Source organism: Prunus mume, linkage group LG8, assembly GCF_029339155.1.
Source record: "Prunus mume cultivar Tortuosa linkage group LG8, ASM2933915v1, whole genome shotgun sequence".
Taxonomy (NCBI): domain Eukaryota; kingdom Viridiplantae; phylum Streptophyta; class Magnoliopsida; order Rosales; family Rosaceae; genus Prunus; species Prunus mume.
The window spans coordinates 1,275,605-1,290,615 of record NC_142705.1 but is presented as its reverse complement, the minus strand read 5'-3'; the positions used below and the strand labels follow the sequence as shown (position 1 = coordinate 1,290,615).

Genomic DNA, 15,011 nt, shown 5'->3' with positions numbered 1-15,011 from the left:
TTTTAAGATTTGAAAACAGTCTTCAAGTTGCATACCAAACAAGTTTTTGAATCTTTAAAATATATTTAAGAACTCCTTGTTTTTAAAAAAATCAAAGTTTTTTAGTTCCCTATTTGAATATGATACTAAACGCCCTTTAAGAATTAGACAAAAAACTAGTTAGTCTCATTAAAATTGTTTTTAATCCTTACAATATCTTTTCTAGTGTATGATTAAAATCATAGATACTGCGTTTGCATTTATTTATTAGGGCATTTCCATCCATTTGCCATAGTAAAAGGCAAGGTCTTAAATATCAATAGTTTCGGAAATATCGGTGGTTCAAAAATACGGAAATAATAATAGAAATATCGGAAAAATATCGATATCGATAAAAATTGGATAAAAACCACGAAAATTGTGATAAATACATGGAAATTTTTAATGAAACTTTAGAAGAAGTTTATTTAGTCAGTCATCTATTATTTTGACACAAAAAATTGGAAGGAAATGCATTGCATAGTGGGTTTGAGTGATTTAAGTTGATTATATTGCGAAGCTGACAAACTCTGTGACTTAGAAAATATGGAGTAATTAATGAAGAGAATTAAACACCCCATAGTAATTTATTTATCATTTTTTAGTACAATATTTTACACTTTATAAATTGCATGGTAAGATACATGTATAACCTTATTTCACATTATTCATTGGACATGGTACACGTTCTTATATTTATTATTTATCAAAAATTGAAAAATAATTAAACCAACTTGACTTTTCATGAAAATTAGGCACTTTACCATACTTAAAAAATAATAGTGAAGATTGAAAATTAACTAAGAACATAAATAAATTTATCAAAGGAAGAATTAAGTAGTAAACAAAGAAAATAATTATAGAGATTTAAGTAATTAAGCAACAATTTGAAGGAGAATTTAGTAATGTAAGTACTTATAATGAATAATAAAATAATTAATAACATTAAATGGATTAAATAGAAAAGAAATAAATTATATTAAGTAATTAAGTAACTGATCAAAAATATAAAACAATAAGTAATTACATTAATTTCTATTTTGAGAAACAGCTTGCATATATTATAAATACATATTCCATAGCTTATTATCACAAAGTGATGACTGATGTGATGTTTAAGTGGCTGCAAACCTTAGAATGGGGAAGGGGTTTGAACCCCTGCACGTGTGAAGTGAGTTTTCTTTCATTTTTGAAAGTTCAGATCGCAATATTATCGATAATATCTCGATATTTTGACCATTTAAAGCAGTTTTGGTGTGGGAAGTGAAGAATATGGCTAGATATTTATTATTAAAAAAAATATGAAAATTTTGGTTTTAAAAAAAAAAAAAAATTTATTGTTATTTAAATTGACTAATAACATCAATATTAGGTCAGCTTGTCTAAGTAGCAGTCCAGGCAAGTTTTATCTTTGGACTTGCCCAAGTTGGTAAAGCCTAGCTTTTATCCTGACAAGACTTGGACGCTGAAAACACATTTGGGGACCTAGGGGCTCTTGCCGCAATCATATCATTAAATCATTCATTTGATATAATTGTTCAAACTCAAGGGTTTTCCAGATTTTGCAGATTTGAGTTTGGGCTCTCTGTTTGACCCAAAAAAAAGAACGATGCAGGGCGGGTTCTTGCTATATTGCTATATTATAGATATTGAGGTTGAGTGGTGGGCTCTGGAGTTGCTGACGGGCTATGTCTCTCTCTGACTAGCCGATCTGTTGTTTGACATCCTTTTGCTTCGCCTGTCTTTGGATTGGAACCAATCTATTCCATATATATAATTAAGGGAGTTTCACTAAAACACCCAAAATGAAGGTTGAAATTATAAAAAAATCCAAGCACTATTTAAACATATAAACACACCCAAAACCCATCATTACACACACTCAAAACCCATTTATAAACACACCCAAAAAGTTGACTTTGGGGTTGATTTTGGGTGTGTTTCTATGTTTAAATAGTGCTTGAGTTTTTTTATAAATACATGTCTAGGATTGGGTTTATTTATAAATTTGTATATAATTAACTTATAAGGCAGCAGTACGTTTTGTACATACATGACATGAGTGGGCCACTGCCAAGCAACCAATACTTTGAACTTTGCACTTTGATATTTGAGTAAGGAAGGATGAAAAACAATCAAAAGCTACCACCGACAGCAACACTACATATTCTAATCTAATCTAATGAAGGCCGATGGGGTCTAGGACATTGGAAAAATGTATTGACTTTTCATGATATTTTAGTGGTATGTGTGAGAAATTCTTTCCTGATGTAGTTTATGTTATCGCTTATACTGATATAATGAAGGTTAATTGATAAGTAATTGCTGCAGTATATTAATATATAATTTACGTCGATGATTAAGTCAATGAATTATACGAAACCAACCACATCTGTACAGTACTGTACGCCTTGATTGAGGTAAGAAAGCAACACTAGGTATAGCAACACAGCTTCTTTCTTTCGAGCTATAAAAAGTAGAAGAATTATTAGAATCTAATCTGTCAGCAGCACTCAGATTATTACTAGTGCCCCCTCCCCCTGAACACTACGCAGTTACTCTTCACATTGGACAACACAAAACAATATACTTGTTTTCTTTTCCAAACTCTAAAGTCTGAACCCGAATTAATAATATTATTATTTAGGCAGGCATACTATTATTCTCTGTCTGTGTACAAATAATATACGATTATTATTATTTCTACAAGTTACAACCAAAACCTTGGTTGTTGTTAACATTCTCTTTCTTTACAAAGATCGAGACAGAAAAGGGGTTTTGCTCCGTGATAATATATAATTGTCGACCCACTCATCATGTACCAAAATTACTAAGATACTGCTTGCATCCTTCTTTTTCATGTAAATCAAAGACATATTCAAAAATAATTTTTACAAAATGTATCTTTTTATCACAAATATGTTATAATGCGATTGAAAGGAATGTATGAGCTCCAACTTATAAAAAATCAGTAGATAAGAAAGAAAAGAAGAAAAAAGACAATATAATCGATAAATATCCAAGAGTGTTAGTATTTTTTATGAGTGGTGATTTTTCCACTCCTTTTTCTCCTATTTTATTCACTTACACTCCTTTTTTATAGAAATTGGGAAATCATTGTCCTTCTTAATATGGTAAAACGTTAGGCATAAAATGTTTTTCTTTAATCACGTACAGCAACTTATTAAGATTTACAGCAGCTGGACAAAGAGAAATATTTTTCTCTCCCAGACCCTTTTATCATTTTGTGTGTGCTGTGCTGTGGCCTGTGGTATATACATATGGCAGACTCAGACTCAGATTGCAGGCTACGATTGAGAGAGAGAGAGAGATTGGGCACGAGCCCCTAAAACCGACGCGTTCCGGGTTCTCTGTCGCTCAGGCCCTTTGCTTTGTTTTATATATATTAATTATAGGCCAAATTGTCAATGCGTGAACCACGCCAACTCACGGGTTTGCACTGTGCATGCATGCCATATCCCACTCACTCAGTACTATTACTATATGTATATCTCACGTCCTCCTTTCTTCTACATCTGTACGTACGGCCTACTGTTTTCACTTTTGTCCTGCTGATTTTCGCCGACGTCCTTACGGTGTCGTTTCCGGCCTTTCTTTTTCTGTGGGATGATGAATCATGATCATGATGACGACGATGTATGCAGTGGCTGGCTTGAGTGCCACAACTTCCTCCTCGTCAAGTACCTCAAGGACTTGACTGTTTATTTGTAATTTTCTTTCTTTATTTTGACTTATATTTCTGTTATCTTCTGTGTGTTTTGTTTTGGCCTTAAGGTACGTAAATGGGTCCCTGATATAAATATACACGAACCCAATCCTAGCTACTAGCTAGCTTTGTTTGTGGTGTTTGAAGCCGCATGGAAAACGACTTTATACGTTACAAGAATCAAGAATACTTATACTTACACAAATCATAGGGATGTCTCAGTCAATACCACATGAACATGGGGTCACAAGGATAAAGGTCCAATTTACCCTCAACATATATGCTGGTGGAGTAGTGGTGGTGGGGGAGGTAGTCATTTTCTATCATGATTTTTCAAAATTAAGCCTGTAGCTAGCGCTATAGAATAGACAAACTTGATTAGGATTTTTGTGTTATTTTATTTGCTTTTAGTGGAATTCAATGTCATGCATGCATGTATGCCCTTCATTTTTTATTCAATCATTCAAGGATGGAAGGGGGTGAGCATGCATAGTTTAATCAGATGGTGGTGGACGTGATGACAAGAAATATGGAACATAAATAAGCTTTGCTTAATGAACTATACTACGTATAGGAAAACTATTTTCAAACAGCTCTTCGTCTCAACTCACTTCTTTGTACTCAAGTTCGAGCCGTCTAAGTCAATACTTGAATTAAATAAGGTGTATTACTAGTAGGCATGCATGCCTTAATTAATTAATAATGTGTCATCTTAAATATTTCCCATGCTTTTTGCATGCTCCAACAATTTGTAGCCAATTCATTCCACTACTTCTCAATCTCAACACTATTTTCTTTTCTGTCCGACCCCAACCCCAACCCCAACCCCGACCAGAGTAGAGCACACCTTCTCATAACAAATCATAAATTGCGTGATATTTTTCATCTTGTGGTTTTAAGTCTAAATAAATCGGGCCAATATGGTCTAGTCCATAAAAAAAAAAAGAGTATTGAATTGTAAATCAATTGTTTCAAATTTGAATCATATTATCACACATTGATAGAGTGTGTAAGAAAATTCCTCATCCCTTCATAACTTTGATTAATAAATAAATAAATTTCATGATCCGAGATGAAACTTAATTATGTAAGAATCACTTAAAAAACACACTAAATGACGGAACTTTAACTTAAATAAGATTCTTGAAGCCAACAACACTTGCGCCTTTTTAAAATGTGAGTGAAGAATGATGACTCGTGTCATAGAATAAATGTCATCATGGTTAATTGATAGGAGTTTTTAAGCTGTCTAGCAACTACTTTCGTATCGATGTAGTTTTCAAGTATTATGGCAACCCGGCAAATTAATGGTATAGATGGCTAGGAAAACTTCCACCCGATGGTCCCAACAAGTAGTCCATATTCAATACCAAAAGCTTTTAAAAAACCATTTTAGGGTTTATAGGAAAATACGACCCCACCCCCTTGTTATTTAATTTAATTTCTCTTGATAAAGGGCATGTGTTTAAAAAAAATATTGATTAAGCTATGATCAAAGATTCAAAGACAGATATTTGAAAAAAAAGAAAGTTGGTCATCATTAGATTCCCATTGTTATGTAAGAATCATTTCAAATCCGTTTAAAAGGATTTTTTTAAGGTCGAACATGTAGATGAAAAGGCATTTGTAACGCCAAAAAAATAATTCACTCTTTTTATGCTTTAGCTTTAGCATTAGCATAGCAGCAGGGCTTTGTAAATGTATGCGCGTACAGACCTGAGTTCTTCGTCTACTACAATACAAGGAGATGAAACATGAATAACATTTTTGACTATTCCCGATTAACGACACAATGATACATACAATAATATTTTCAAGTATTATTATGTTATTAATTGGGTGATACTGATGGGGATATCACCCGTTACAAGAAAGTTTTTTTTCCAATAAGTTGAAGACACCAAGCAGGCAGCAGTGACCAGGTGAGATGATAGGCACCCAATAGTATAGAATAGATACAAAAATGAAAATGTCCCCTTCGCACCAAAAAGAGCGTGTAGGTCCTCTATCAGTCAATCCCCATAAAAAGGCTTTCCCTATTCTAATTCTTTCCCCGTTCATCACTCACCAGCGAGGAGGAGATTTTTTTACCACTTATTCAAAATTCTACCAAATTGTGTATACTGTGAAAAAAAGAGTTTCTTCTTTTTCTCTTTCCTTTTGATTCATTCTTTTAACTTCCTCACCTATCTATCCATCTTGTTATCTATCTACACTCACTCACATCTCCAATGTGTAAACAGCTAATCCTCACCATCAGCAGCAGCACCGCTGCACCAGTGTGGGTGATAATTGTAGAGTAAGAATCTTTCGCACAAGGACAGAGCAAAATAAAAGTGCAAATCCCAATAATACTCATCGGCAATGTTTTTCTCCTATCTGTCAGAGATTTTTGACCTCCTCTCTCTTCTCTACTCTCTCTCCCGCTCTTCCCTGCCATTAAGAAAATCTTCTTCAAGATATCATCTTTACTTTCCACTCCCAGAGTTTACAGGCTCATAATTATCATCACTTTACTTTCACTGTGTACTGTGTATTTTTTCAGTTCACTCAAATCAAATGTTCTCTCTTTCCCCATCCCCACAGGTGGAGAAAAAGTTTAGTATGTCACTTGTTGTAAATGGGATTTTGCTCGTCTACTTGTGAGATCTCAAATCTCAAGTATCAACAACTACCATTCTCTTTGCTTCTACTGTTGCCTTCTCCCTCCCTCATAACACTCACACCCACCACCACCACCACCATGTAGACCTTCTCCTCGCCTTCTCTCTCTCTCTCTCTCTGACCAAGAAGAACATTCTCTTCCTAAAACCTCACACTTACTGAGTTGGTCTGCAATCTCTCTTCAACAAACCATCTCTAACTCTCCTTTTTCATTTTTCAGCGAACACACCTTTCTCTTCCATTCTACTTGCCAATCCAAAGTATATAAGGAAAAACCCAAAGAACAACAAAAAAGACGCTTGCTTTCAACTCTGACAACCACAATGCCGGCCCTCACTCTTCTGATCCTCTTGCTTATCGTCTCCTTCACCACCACCACTTGTTACCACCACCCCCGCCACCTTCTCCACCAACCCTTTGTCCCGTTAGATTCCTTACCTCCAACACAACCACCATCCTCCTCTCCCCAATCCCAACCCACCCAAATTCCCAAACTACCCTTCTCTTCCTCCTCTTCAACCCCGCCTCAAAAACCTTTCTTTCCCTCGTCCTCCTCTCGCTCCCCGCCACCCACCCCTCCCTCCCCAACTGCCCTCACCTCCTTCCCAGCCAACATTTCTTCTCTACTCTTTCCCGAAACCTCCTCCTCCTCATCCTCCCACCGCCACGTCGTCGCCATCGCCGTCTCTGTTTCTCTCACTGCTTTCATCATCATCGCCTCCGCCTCCGCGTTGCTGTATTATCGTCGACGCCGGAAGCTTGACCCCACCATATCTGACGATAAGGCTTCCAGAACCGACAGCCTCCGCCTGTTCCCGCCAAACACGGCCACCTCCGATGCAGTTCACAAGCAACGTAGTACGCCTAATACCAGCACCGAATTCCTCTACCTCGGAACCTTAGTCAATGCCCGAGGAACTGACGAAGAAAACGCCCCGAATACGAGCAATGCGGGCTTGACGTTCGGGGTGTCGAGCTTGTCCGGCTCGCCACCGTATCAGAAACTTGGATCACCGGAGCTGAAGCCGCTTCCACCACTTCCCAAGCACAATTTCAGACGGAGCTTTAAGAATTCCCAACTGGGTTCTGACGACGACGACGAAGAGGAGTTCTTTTCTCCCAGAGGGTCTTCCGCGAGTCCCAAAAATGGTAACGGGTTAGCAAAAACCTCGGACAGAGTGTTTAAGGCCGTAGAAGGCGAAAACTTTGGAAGCAGAAGCTTCAATTCAAGAACAGCATCGTACCCATGTTCGAAAACTGCTTCCCCAACAAGTTCTGGGTCTCATACGGTCTCACCGACGTTGAATTTGAGTCCCAGAAGCTTGAAATCAAAGTCGCCGGATTCGGTAATCAATTTCGCCGCTCCGTCTCGGCCTCCTCCGGTACCGATGTCATTGTCCCCATCATTGTCTTCGTCGTCTTCATCATCGGAGAGAGGTTTGGGTTCGGTTTCAGCGAATAGCCAGAACTCACCTTCAAAAAATTCGGACTTTTTGGGGCTGAAGAACCAGCCTCAGGTGAAAAATAAGAGTTTCGTTCCGATAAGATTGCCACCACCGCCTCCGCCTCTACCACCGCCGAGGTTCTGGGAAATTACGGCCGGTCCGAGGCCGAACTCAGGGCCACCGGCTCTTGTCATGCCTTCCAGGCCTCGTGTGTTTCAGAATTCGGGACCGGTTTTGGGTGGTGAAGGATCACAGAGCGATGCGATTGTAGAAAAGAACGAGGAGACTCCCAAGCCCAAACTGAAACCTTTGCATTGGGATAAAGTTAGGGCCAGCTCAGACCGCGCCATGGTGTGGGATCAGTTGAAGTCAAGCTCTTTTCAGTAAGACAATAACCAAACTCCTCGCTTTTCTTTTTTGGGTGTTAAAAGTGTGATCTTTAACCTTTTGTTCTAGAGTGGATGTTTCGTTGAGCTTGCCTTTTATTAGTGAATTGTGTCGGTGTTTTTTTGGTTACTTAAGTTTGTAGAATCTTGTTTTGGGTGGCAGGTTGAATGAGGAAATGATTGAGACGCTGTTTATGGTAAATAATTCGAGTTTGGCACCAAATGATAATGTTCGGCGACAGATTCTGCCCTCTTTGAACCAGGAGAACCGAGTGCTTGATCCAAAGAAGTCCCAGAATATTGCAATTTTGTTAAGGGCGCTTAATGTCACCATTGATGAAGTCTGCGAGGCCCTTGTGGAAGGTTAATTTGAAGTTTCTACAAATCTTTTTGCTGCATGATGCGAATAATATTCAATGCTTGCCTTACTAAATCTAATTGCTTCTGGATTGCAAGTTGTCCAATTTCATCAAATGTCTTTGCATTTTTGTGAACTTTCCTAAATTTGCAAGCAGGAAATTCAGATGCACTTGGGACAGAACTTCTTGAAAGTCTATTAAAGATGGCTCCAACCAAAGAGGAGGAACGCAAACTCAGAGAGTTCAAAGATGAATCACCATTTAAGCTTGGCCCAGCTGAGAAATTTCTGAAAGCAGTGCTTGATATACCTTTCGCATTTAAGAGGGTGGATGCAATGCTCTACATTGCCAGTTTTGATTCAGAAGTAGATTATCTTAAAAGGTCTTTTGAAACTCTGGAGGTAAATCTTTGTGTTTTCTTTTATATATTTGTTTTGTTATGTGCATTCATAATAAAGGAACCTATCATTTAATTTCTATTTTGTTCGGATTCATCAAATATCTCATCGGAGCTAATAAACATGTCTTTTAAATTTCAAACCTTCGTGTCACTTTTGATGATGGTCAGAGAGACTTTTGATTATGTCTCATGAGCTTTTATTCAAGTCAAAAAGTTGAACAGTGAAAAAAAAGGAATATGTCTCGATACTTTTTCGTTTAGTTTAAATTTTCTTGTGTAAAGCTCCTATGTTATGAAAAAATGTATGCTGCTTGTTACTGCTGTTCGGGATATTAAAATCTTTGTCAATGTCTTCTTGTTCTTGGTATCTATCTGATTACCCTGGCTTTAAGAACTTGGTGATTGTTTTTTTGTGAGCTTTCTACTTCAATTAAATTATATGTAATGGAAATATGAGTTTTTATGCATTATGTGGTGACATTAATTGTTGTTTTAATTATAATCCATTGTACTGAACTGAACTCTCTTACTGTCGCCTCAAGTAATGTCAATTTCCTATTGCCTGAAGGAAAACGATGTAGTTTTCCTGGCAATTCATATCCACCTATGCTTCTCAACTTGGCCTGATTTTGTTGGCAATTCATATCCACTGCTGACATTACTTCCTTTCTACAGGCTGCTTGTGAAGAACTGAGGAACAGCAGAATGTTCCTGAAGCTTCTTGAAGCGGTGCTCAAAACTGGGAATCGCATGAATGTTGGCACCAACCGTGGCGATGCCCATGCCTTCAAGCTTGACACACTTCTCAAACTTGTAGATATAAAGGGAGCTGATGGGAAAACCACTCTACTGCATTTTGTTGTGCAGGAAATAACCAGAGCTGAAGGTTTTCGTCTCTCTGGCATGAATCAGAATCAAACAGCTGAGGAAATTCAACAATCTTCATCTTCTTTTCGAGATGATGTTGAATTTAGGAAGCGTGGCCTGCAAGTTGTTTCAGGATTGAGTGGGGAGCTCACCAGTGTAAAGAAGGCTGCTGCTATGGATTCAGAAGTACTGAGCAAAGAAGTTGAAAAAATTGCTGGAGGAGTTAAACAAATAGCAGAAGTTATAAAATTAATTGAAGAAAGTGCATTGAAGGATAGTAGCCACAAGTTCTGTGAGTCCATGAGTGGGTTCTTAAAGAAGGCAGCGGAAGAGATTGTAAGGATTCAAGCTCAAGAGAAACTCGCATTCTCTTTGGTAAAGGAATTAACAGAATATTTCCATGGGAACTCAGTGAAGGAAGAAGCTCATCCGTTCCGAATTTTCATGGTGGTGAGAGATTTTCTTTCTGTTCTAGATCAGGCATGCAAGGTAGTCGGCAAAGTTAATGAAAGAACTATAGTTGGGTCAGCCCGTCAATTTCCAATGCCTGCCAATCCAACCCATCCGCCAGTTTTTCCTGGATTCAATGCAAAGCAGCAGCAGCAGCAGCAGCATTATGGTTCCTCCTCAGATGAAGAAACCTCGCCATCTTAGTGTTTGATTTTATGCTGTGTTGATGGGAAAGGATGAGCATTTATCTGGGGCTGGAGCTTTTTGGCTGAATCTTACAAGTTGATCTCGTCTTTTTGGGTTGAGCTGAGCACCCTTCCTCTACTTACATATTTATATACACACAAGATTTTGGAATTGTTTATCTTGTGTAATATATATATAGAGGGGAATTATATCATCCGTATCAGAAGATAATAAAGTTGTAGTGGCACAATTTTATTTTGTTTTGATCTAATGTAAATTTGTTAGTTGGATTTAAAGCTTGTGATTCAGTAATTATTCCCAACTCTCTCTCTCTCGCTCTCTCGCTCTTACTTTTGACTTGAAATATTGGAAAGGCCAACTTTCCCTTCCCACAGTATATATCATGCAGCCAGGCAAGGCACAGGACAGGGATAAAGCGATTATCAATGGAAAATTCATACCATCGAACCCTATAAATTAGGTAGCTGCTTCCTCTCCTACAACGGATAGATGCCGATGCTCTTATTTGGGTTGAGTGATGTAATAAATGAATGAATGCTCTAAGGGGATGCCCTACAGAAAGAAAGCATTCAATAGCGTAGCAGTAGATATGGAGGCCAGTAACTCAAACCCTGTTTAGCAATAATTATTGAATAATGCTACTCTTACCACATTTGTATACCATCTTATGTGGCAACTGAGGTGGACAACCACATCAATTAAAATTATTTGATATTTTCTTTTATTTTATGATTTATTCAAGTATTTTTTTTTTCTAATTGCCTTAATTAAAATACACTTCATTGATTTAATTAATGTGGCATATAATATGGATATGCCACATCATGTGGTATAGAAATGTGGGATAAAAATGTGGTAAGTGTAGCATTACTCATAATTATTACATCACTTGATGTGATAGCCCATTTATTTATTTATTGGAAGGCTCTATTTATAGAAACAAATAAAACTGGATGGAGCTACAAGGTTTTCAAAATATACAAAATTTGCCAAACAATTTGTTGCCCTCCCCAAGTACACACAAGAATGACATTGCTTTTGAACCCCGCCCAAAAAGAAAGAAAGACATTCCTTGATTACAGTCTAGAGCTGTTTGATTTTCACTGATGCTTGCCTTGCCTCCTTGCACGTTCACGATGCAACAAACTGGGATTTCTCTTCAGCATCCATACGTTCAATCACCCGGCGTGCTTCCTCTACTGTAGCAGGAACAACATTCCGAATCCGGATCCCATCTTTCATGGCTTCAGGAGGGGCAGAGAATGTGAAATAGAATTTGTTTGATACCTGTTCAAATATATATGTTATATATAAGACATGAACCTATCTACATATTCCCCAGACCCCCAAGCATTTGTAGAGCAGAAATAAGGATTTCATTTGAAGATCATATTTGACAGAGATTTTCTCAAAACTAAGCCCACTCATTCCTTTACACTCATTTTTCTATAGCCTTCTTGATTATATTATCTTCCTGGGTTTGCTGGTTTGCTAAGGTATTTCGGTGACAATGAATAGATTCATTTCACATGCCTTGTGTAAAAGCTACCTTCAGAATGTTTTTGTTAAGTCACGTGCTCACCTCACTGGACCTAAGCTCAGGCTGTGTCACATGAGCAACGACTTCCACGTTTATCAGAGGTTCAGCTGGGTTCCCAAGTTCTGTATAGAGAACACAAGACTTCAAACGTAGGAAGTTTCCTACATCCACCTGCATCAGCAAAATAAATTTGTGGTTAATTAATCCCCCCAACATGTACCAACATTTGATGAAATTTTGTATTCATTTCTGCCTGATAATGCAAGTTGGGGAAGTGACAACTTTTTCTGTTCAAAGACTCAGTTCTTTACTTGAATGGAGTTGCATAAACTCTTTCTTTTTCAAGCAAACCTAGAAAAAATTATACTGTATTTAACCTCTTAGGGAATTATAGCATAAATTCGGAGCTGCCAAAAGTTACTAGGCGCTCACACCTTTATTTCAGTTCACTTGCATGCTCAAACAATCTTTGAAGACAAAAGATGCAATATAATGGAGGGCAGCCATCAAAAGATGCAATATAATGGAGGGCAGCCATCAAAGGTGCTATTTATCTCGTAATATCTCTCTTGCCTAAAAACTGACACTTCGAAATGAGTGGTCTATCAGTTCCGTTTTAGTCCAAGATGCTATTTTGTAAATGACATTCTCTTGTCAAGCCATGATCACATACAAAGAGAAAATAACAAAGAGTGCAGACCAACTAGTGCTCATGTTTGCTCATAGTACAATCAATAAGATGTGATAGTTTTCAATCTTAAACAAGTATGTGTATATATGCATTTATAGTCCGTCTTATGCTTCAATAATACTTATGCAGCATGCCATGTCTCTACACACACAAAGAGAACTGAAAAACGTTCATAGTAGCCAGTTCAACAGACTTTTATAGGCAAAAGGCTCAGTTACTTACAGGTCTAACAAAATCAACATGATCAACTTCTAGAAAGTGTGGTGCTACACCAGCAAATGCATACGTTGTTGAGAAGGCCAGTTCAAATGCTCTTCGCATTAAAAATCCTCCAAAGATCCGACCATGGATGTTCCTTTGCTGTGGCTGGCAAATAAAGGAGTTCTCCAGGCACGTATCCCTAATAAGAATGCTATCTCGGTCTGCCAGTGCTGGCATGTCGCAGAAAACTCGACCTTCGGCTAACAAGGCATTGAATCTGTTTGCGTCTTGGTTTTCAATATCTGTTTTATGTGCTCCTCTCTTCTTTTTCCTCATTTTGTTCCTCTTATCTGCCTCTTCCCAAAGCAATTTTTCCTTTTCAGTCTCAGGTGAGATTTGGTTAACCGGAGCAGATTTTCCAGTCTCAGAATCACGGGCCACAAATGTGAAGTTTGCTATAAGAGCAATGGACTCTGATGGGTGTGGGGTTCCTACAAGTCAAGTTTCCATAGTCAGCACTCGGCACAACAACAAATTAAAACTAAAATCATGATCCTTAGATCTTATGAGAATCATATTTGTTATATATTCTTCAGTACCATGCATGGATTGAGTGACTTCCAGTTGAATCTCCATGGATGATTTCCCCACCCATGCAACAGCACCACCTAGATTCAAATCAGTGTCAACACGGATAGGTTTTTTCAGAACCATCTTGTCAACAGAAGCAGTCACCAATAGTAGAGGCCTCGTTGCGCCATCTTCATTGCAGCAGTGCTAGTCAGCAGGTGAATGAGTGAAGTTAAAAAACTATGATTTTCAATGAAGTGGCAACAGACAACACTCAAAAGGTTATGGAATCCCAAACCAACCTCTAATTCAAGGAAATCCCTCTATGCAAAATGCTAATTAGAAGTTAGAACCCAGTTAGGGAAAAAAAAACTTTGTTAGCAGCTTTTTCTACCAATCCAAATTCCAATCAACAAAATTCAAACAAATACATACTCAATTGCAGTTATGTAAAAACACGAAACAGAGCTTATATTAGATGCCTCAAGTTAATACCTTGTATGCAATGGTTCCAGCAAGAGCATCGAGATCCTCAACCAACTTCCCCATCCTAATCTCATTCCAAGGGTTCCTGTACTGCTCTCTGAGTTTATAATCAGATGAAAACTTATAGAGAATACTAGTCCGGCTCTGCGCCGGAGTTCTCGCCACCAATTCACTCTGTGAAGGAGCGTCAATTGGCGTGTCCCCGAGTTTCTCATACATTTTTGATCTTGCTTCCCAGAGAGCATTTGTTACAGGTGAATGGTACATTCCGGGCCATAAACTGATCGGTTTTCGGATTGAAGAGCCTGCATCAATTGGCTGTGAACTATCATATGGTGAAGTTACGGCGGAAACAGCTGGGATTGACTCTGAAGAAAGCGGTTCAGCTGGCTCCGCAGAATCCAATGGTTTGGAACGTGACGGGTCAGAATTTGCAGTTGACAATGGCCTGTTTGGTATTAGTCTGTATAAAATTGGACCATATTTGGTGGCTCTAGAAACTGATTTTTCTTGCTTTGGAGATTTAGGCGAGTGGGTATCGATAACATGAGCATCATTGTTAAAACAGGATTTAGAACCAGCATATGACAACACTGACCCGGTTTGAAGGAATGCTGGTGAAATAGGAATAAAAGGTGCGATTTTGAATATGGGGTTTGCTTGTTTTGGTGAATTTGATATCTGGGTACTGCTTGTTTCAGATTTTGTTGAGTATGAAACAAGTGCTTGGAGTGATGAAGATTTGAAATTGGGTTTGAAGAGGAGGTGGGGAAGTGGTTTTCTGAGTGGTATCATGGTTCCCAAGTGAATTGAATTGGAAAAAGATACAAAAGCTCCTGACTTTGATCGGAGTTTGTATATGTGACCACGATCGTCAATCGAACCGTAGAATGTGTCACAAATTATATACAGAGAGGATCTCAGATTCTCTGTGTCTTTTAATCAGGGCGGGTAGGATCTGTTTATGCTGTTATTGGTTGGCTGGGTTCCATTTTGTGCA

The 15,011-nt window shown here is 38.1% G+C and overlaps 2 protein-coding genes across 2 annotated transcripts; one reads left to right on the top strand and one right to left on the bottom strand.

The window, feature by feature from the left end:
- The first annotated feature begins 5,920 nt into the window (after nucleotides 1-5,920).
- LOC103341319 (formin-like protein 2) lies at nucleotides 5,921-10,817 on the top strand. Its single transcript, XM_008244825.3, has 4 exons — nucleotides 5,921-8,237; nucleotides 8,404-8,603; nucleotides 8,756-9,000; nucleotides 9,675-10,817. The coding sequence occupies exons 1-4, from the start codon at nucleotides 6,733-6,735 to the stop codon at nucleotides 10,518-10,520; spliced, it is 2,796 nt and encodes a 931-aa protein (XP_008243047.3). The 5' UTR covers nucleotides 5,921-6,732; the 3' UTR covers nucleotides 10,521-10,817.
- Nucleotides 10,818-11,428: 611 nt separating this feature from the next.
- LOC103341378 (acyl-coenzyme A thioesterase 2, chloroplastic-like) lies at nucleotides 11,429-14,952 on the bottom strand. The gene is made up of 5 exons (XM_089043191.1): nucleotides 14,021-14,952; nucleotides 13,555-13,732; nucleotides 12,977-13,446; nucleotides 12,106-12,234; nucleotides 11,429-11,810 (listed from the first exon to the last, which is right to left on the bottom strand). The coding sequence occupies exons 1-5, from the start codon at nucleotides 14,804-14,806 to the stop codon at nucleotides 11,655-11,657; spliced, it is 1,719 nt and encodes a 572-aa protein (XP_088899317.1). The 5' UTR covers nucleotides 14,807-14,952; the 3' UTR covers nucleotides 11,429-11,654.
- Nucleotides 14,953-15,011: the final 59 nt, after the last annotated feature.

Bases quoted from the DNA above. Each gene is read 5' to 3' on its own strand.
- LOC103341319 (XM_008244825.3), top strand. From the start codon at position 6,733: ATGCCGGCCCTCACTCTTCTGATCCTCTTGCTTATCGTCTCCTTCACC. The intron at 8,238-8,403 runs GTAAGACAATAA...TTTGGGTGGCAG, and splicing joins TTGAAGTCAAGCTCTTTTCA to GTTGAATGAGGAAATGATTG. The intron at 9,001-9,674 runs GTAAATCTTTGT...TCCTTTCTACAG, and splicing joins GGTCTTTTGAAACTCTGGAG to GCTGCTTGTGAAGAACTGAG.
- LOC103341378 (XM_089043191.1), bottom strand. From the start codon at position 14,806: ATGATACCACTCAGAAAACCACTTCCCCACCTCCTCTTCAAACCCAAT. The intron at 13,733-14,020 runs GTATTAACTTGA...CCTGCTGACTAG, and splicing joins CTGGAACCATTGCATACAAG to CACTGCTGCAATGAAGATGG. The intron at 13,447-13,554 runs GTACTGAAGAAT...CTTGACTTGTAG, and splicing joins AGTCACTCAATCCATGCATG to GAACCCCACACCCATCAGAG.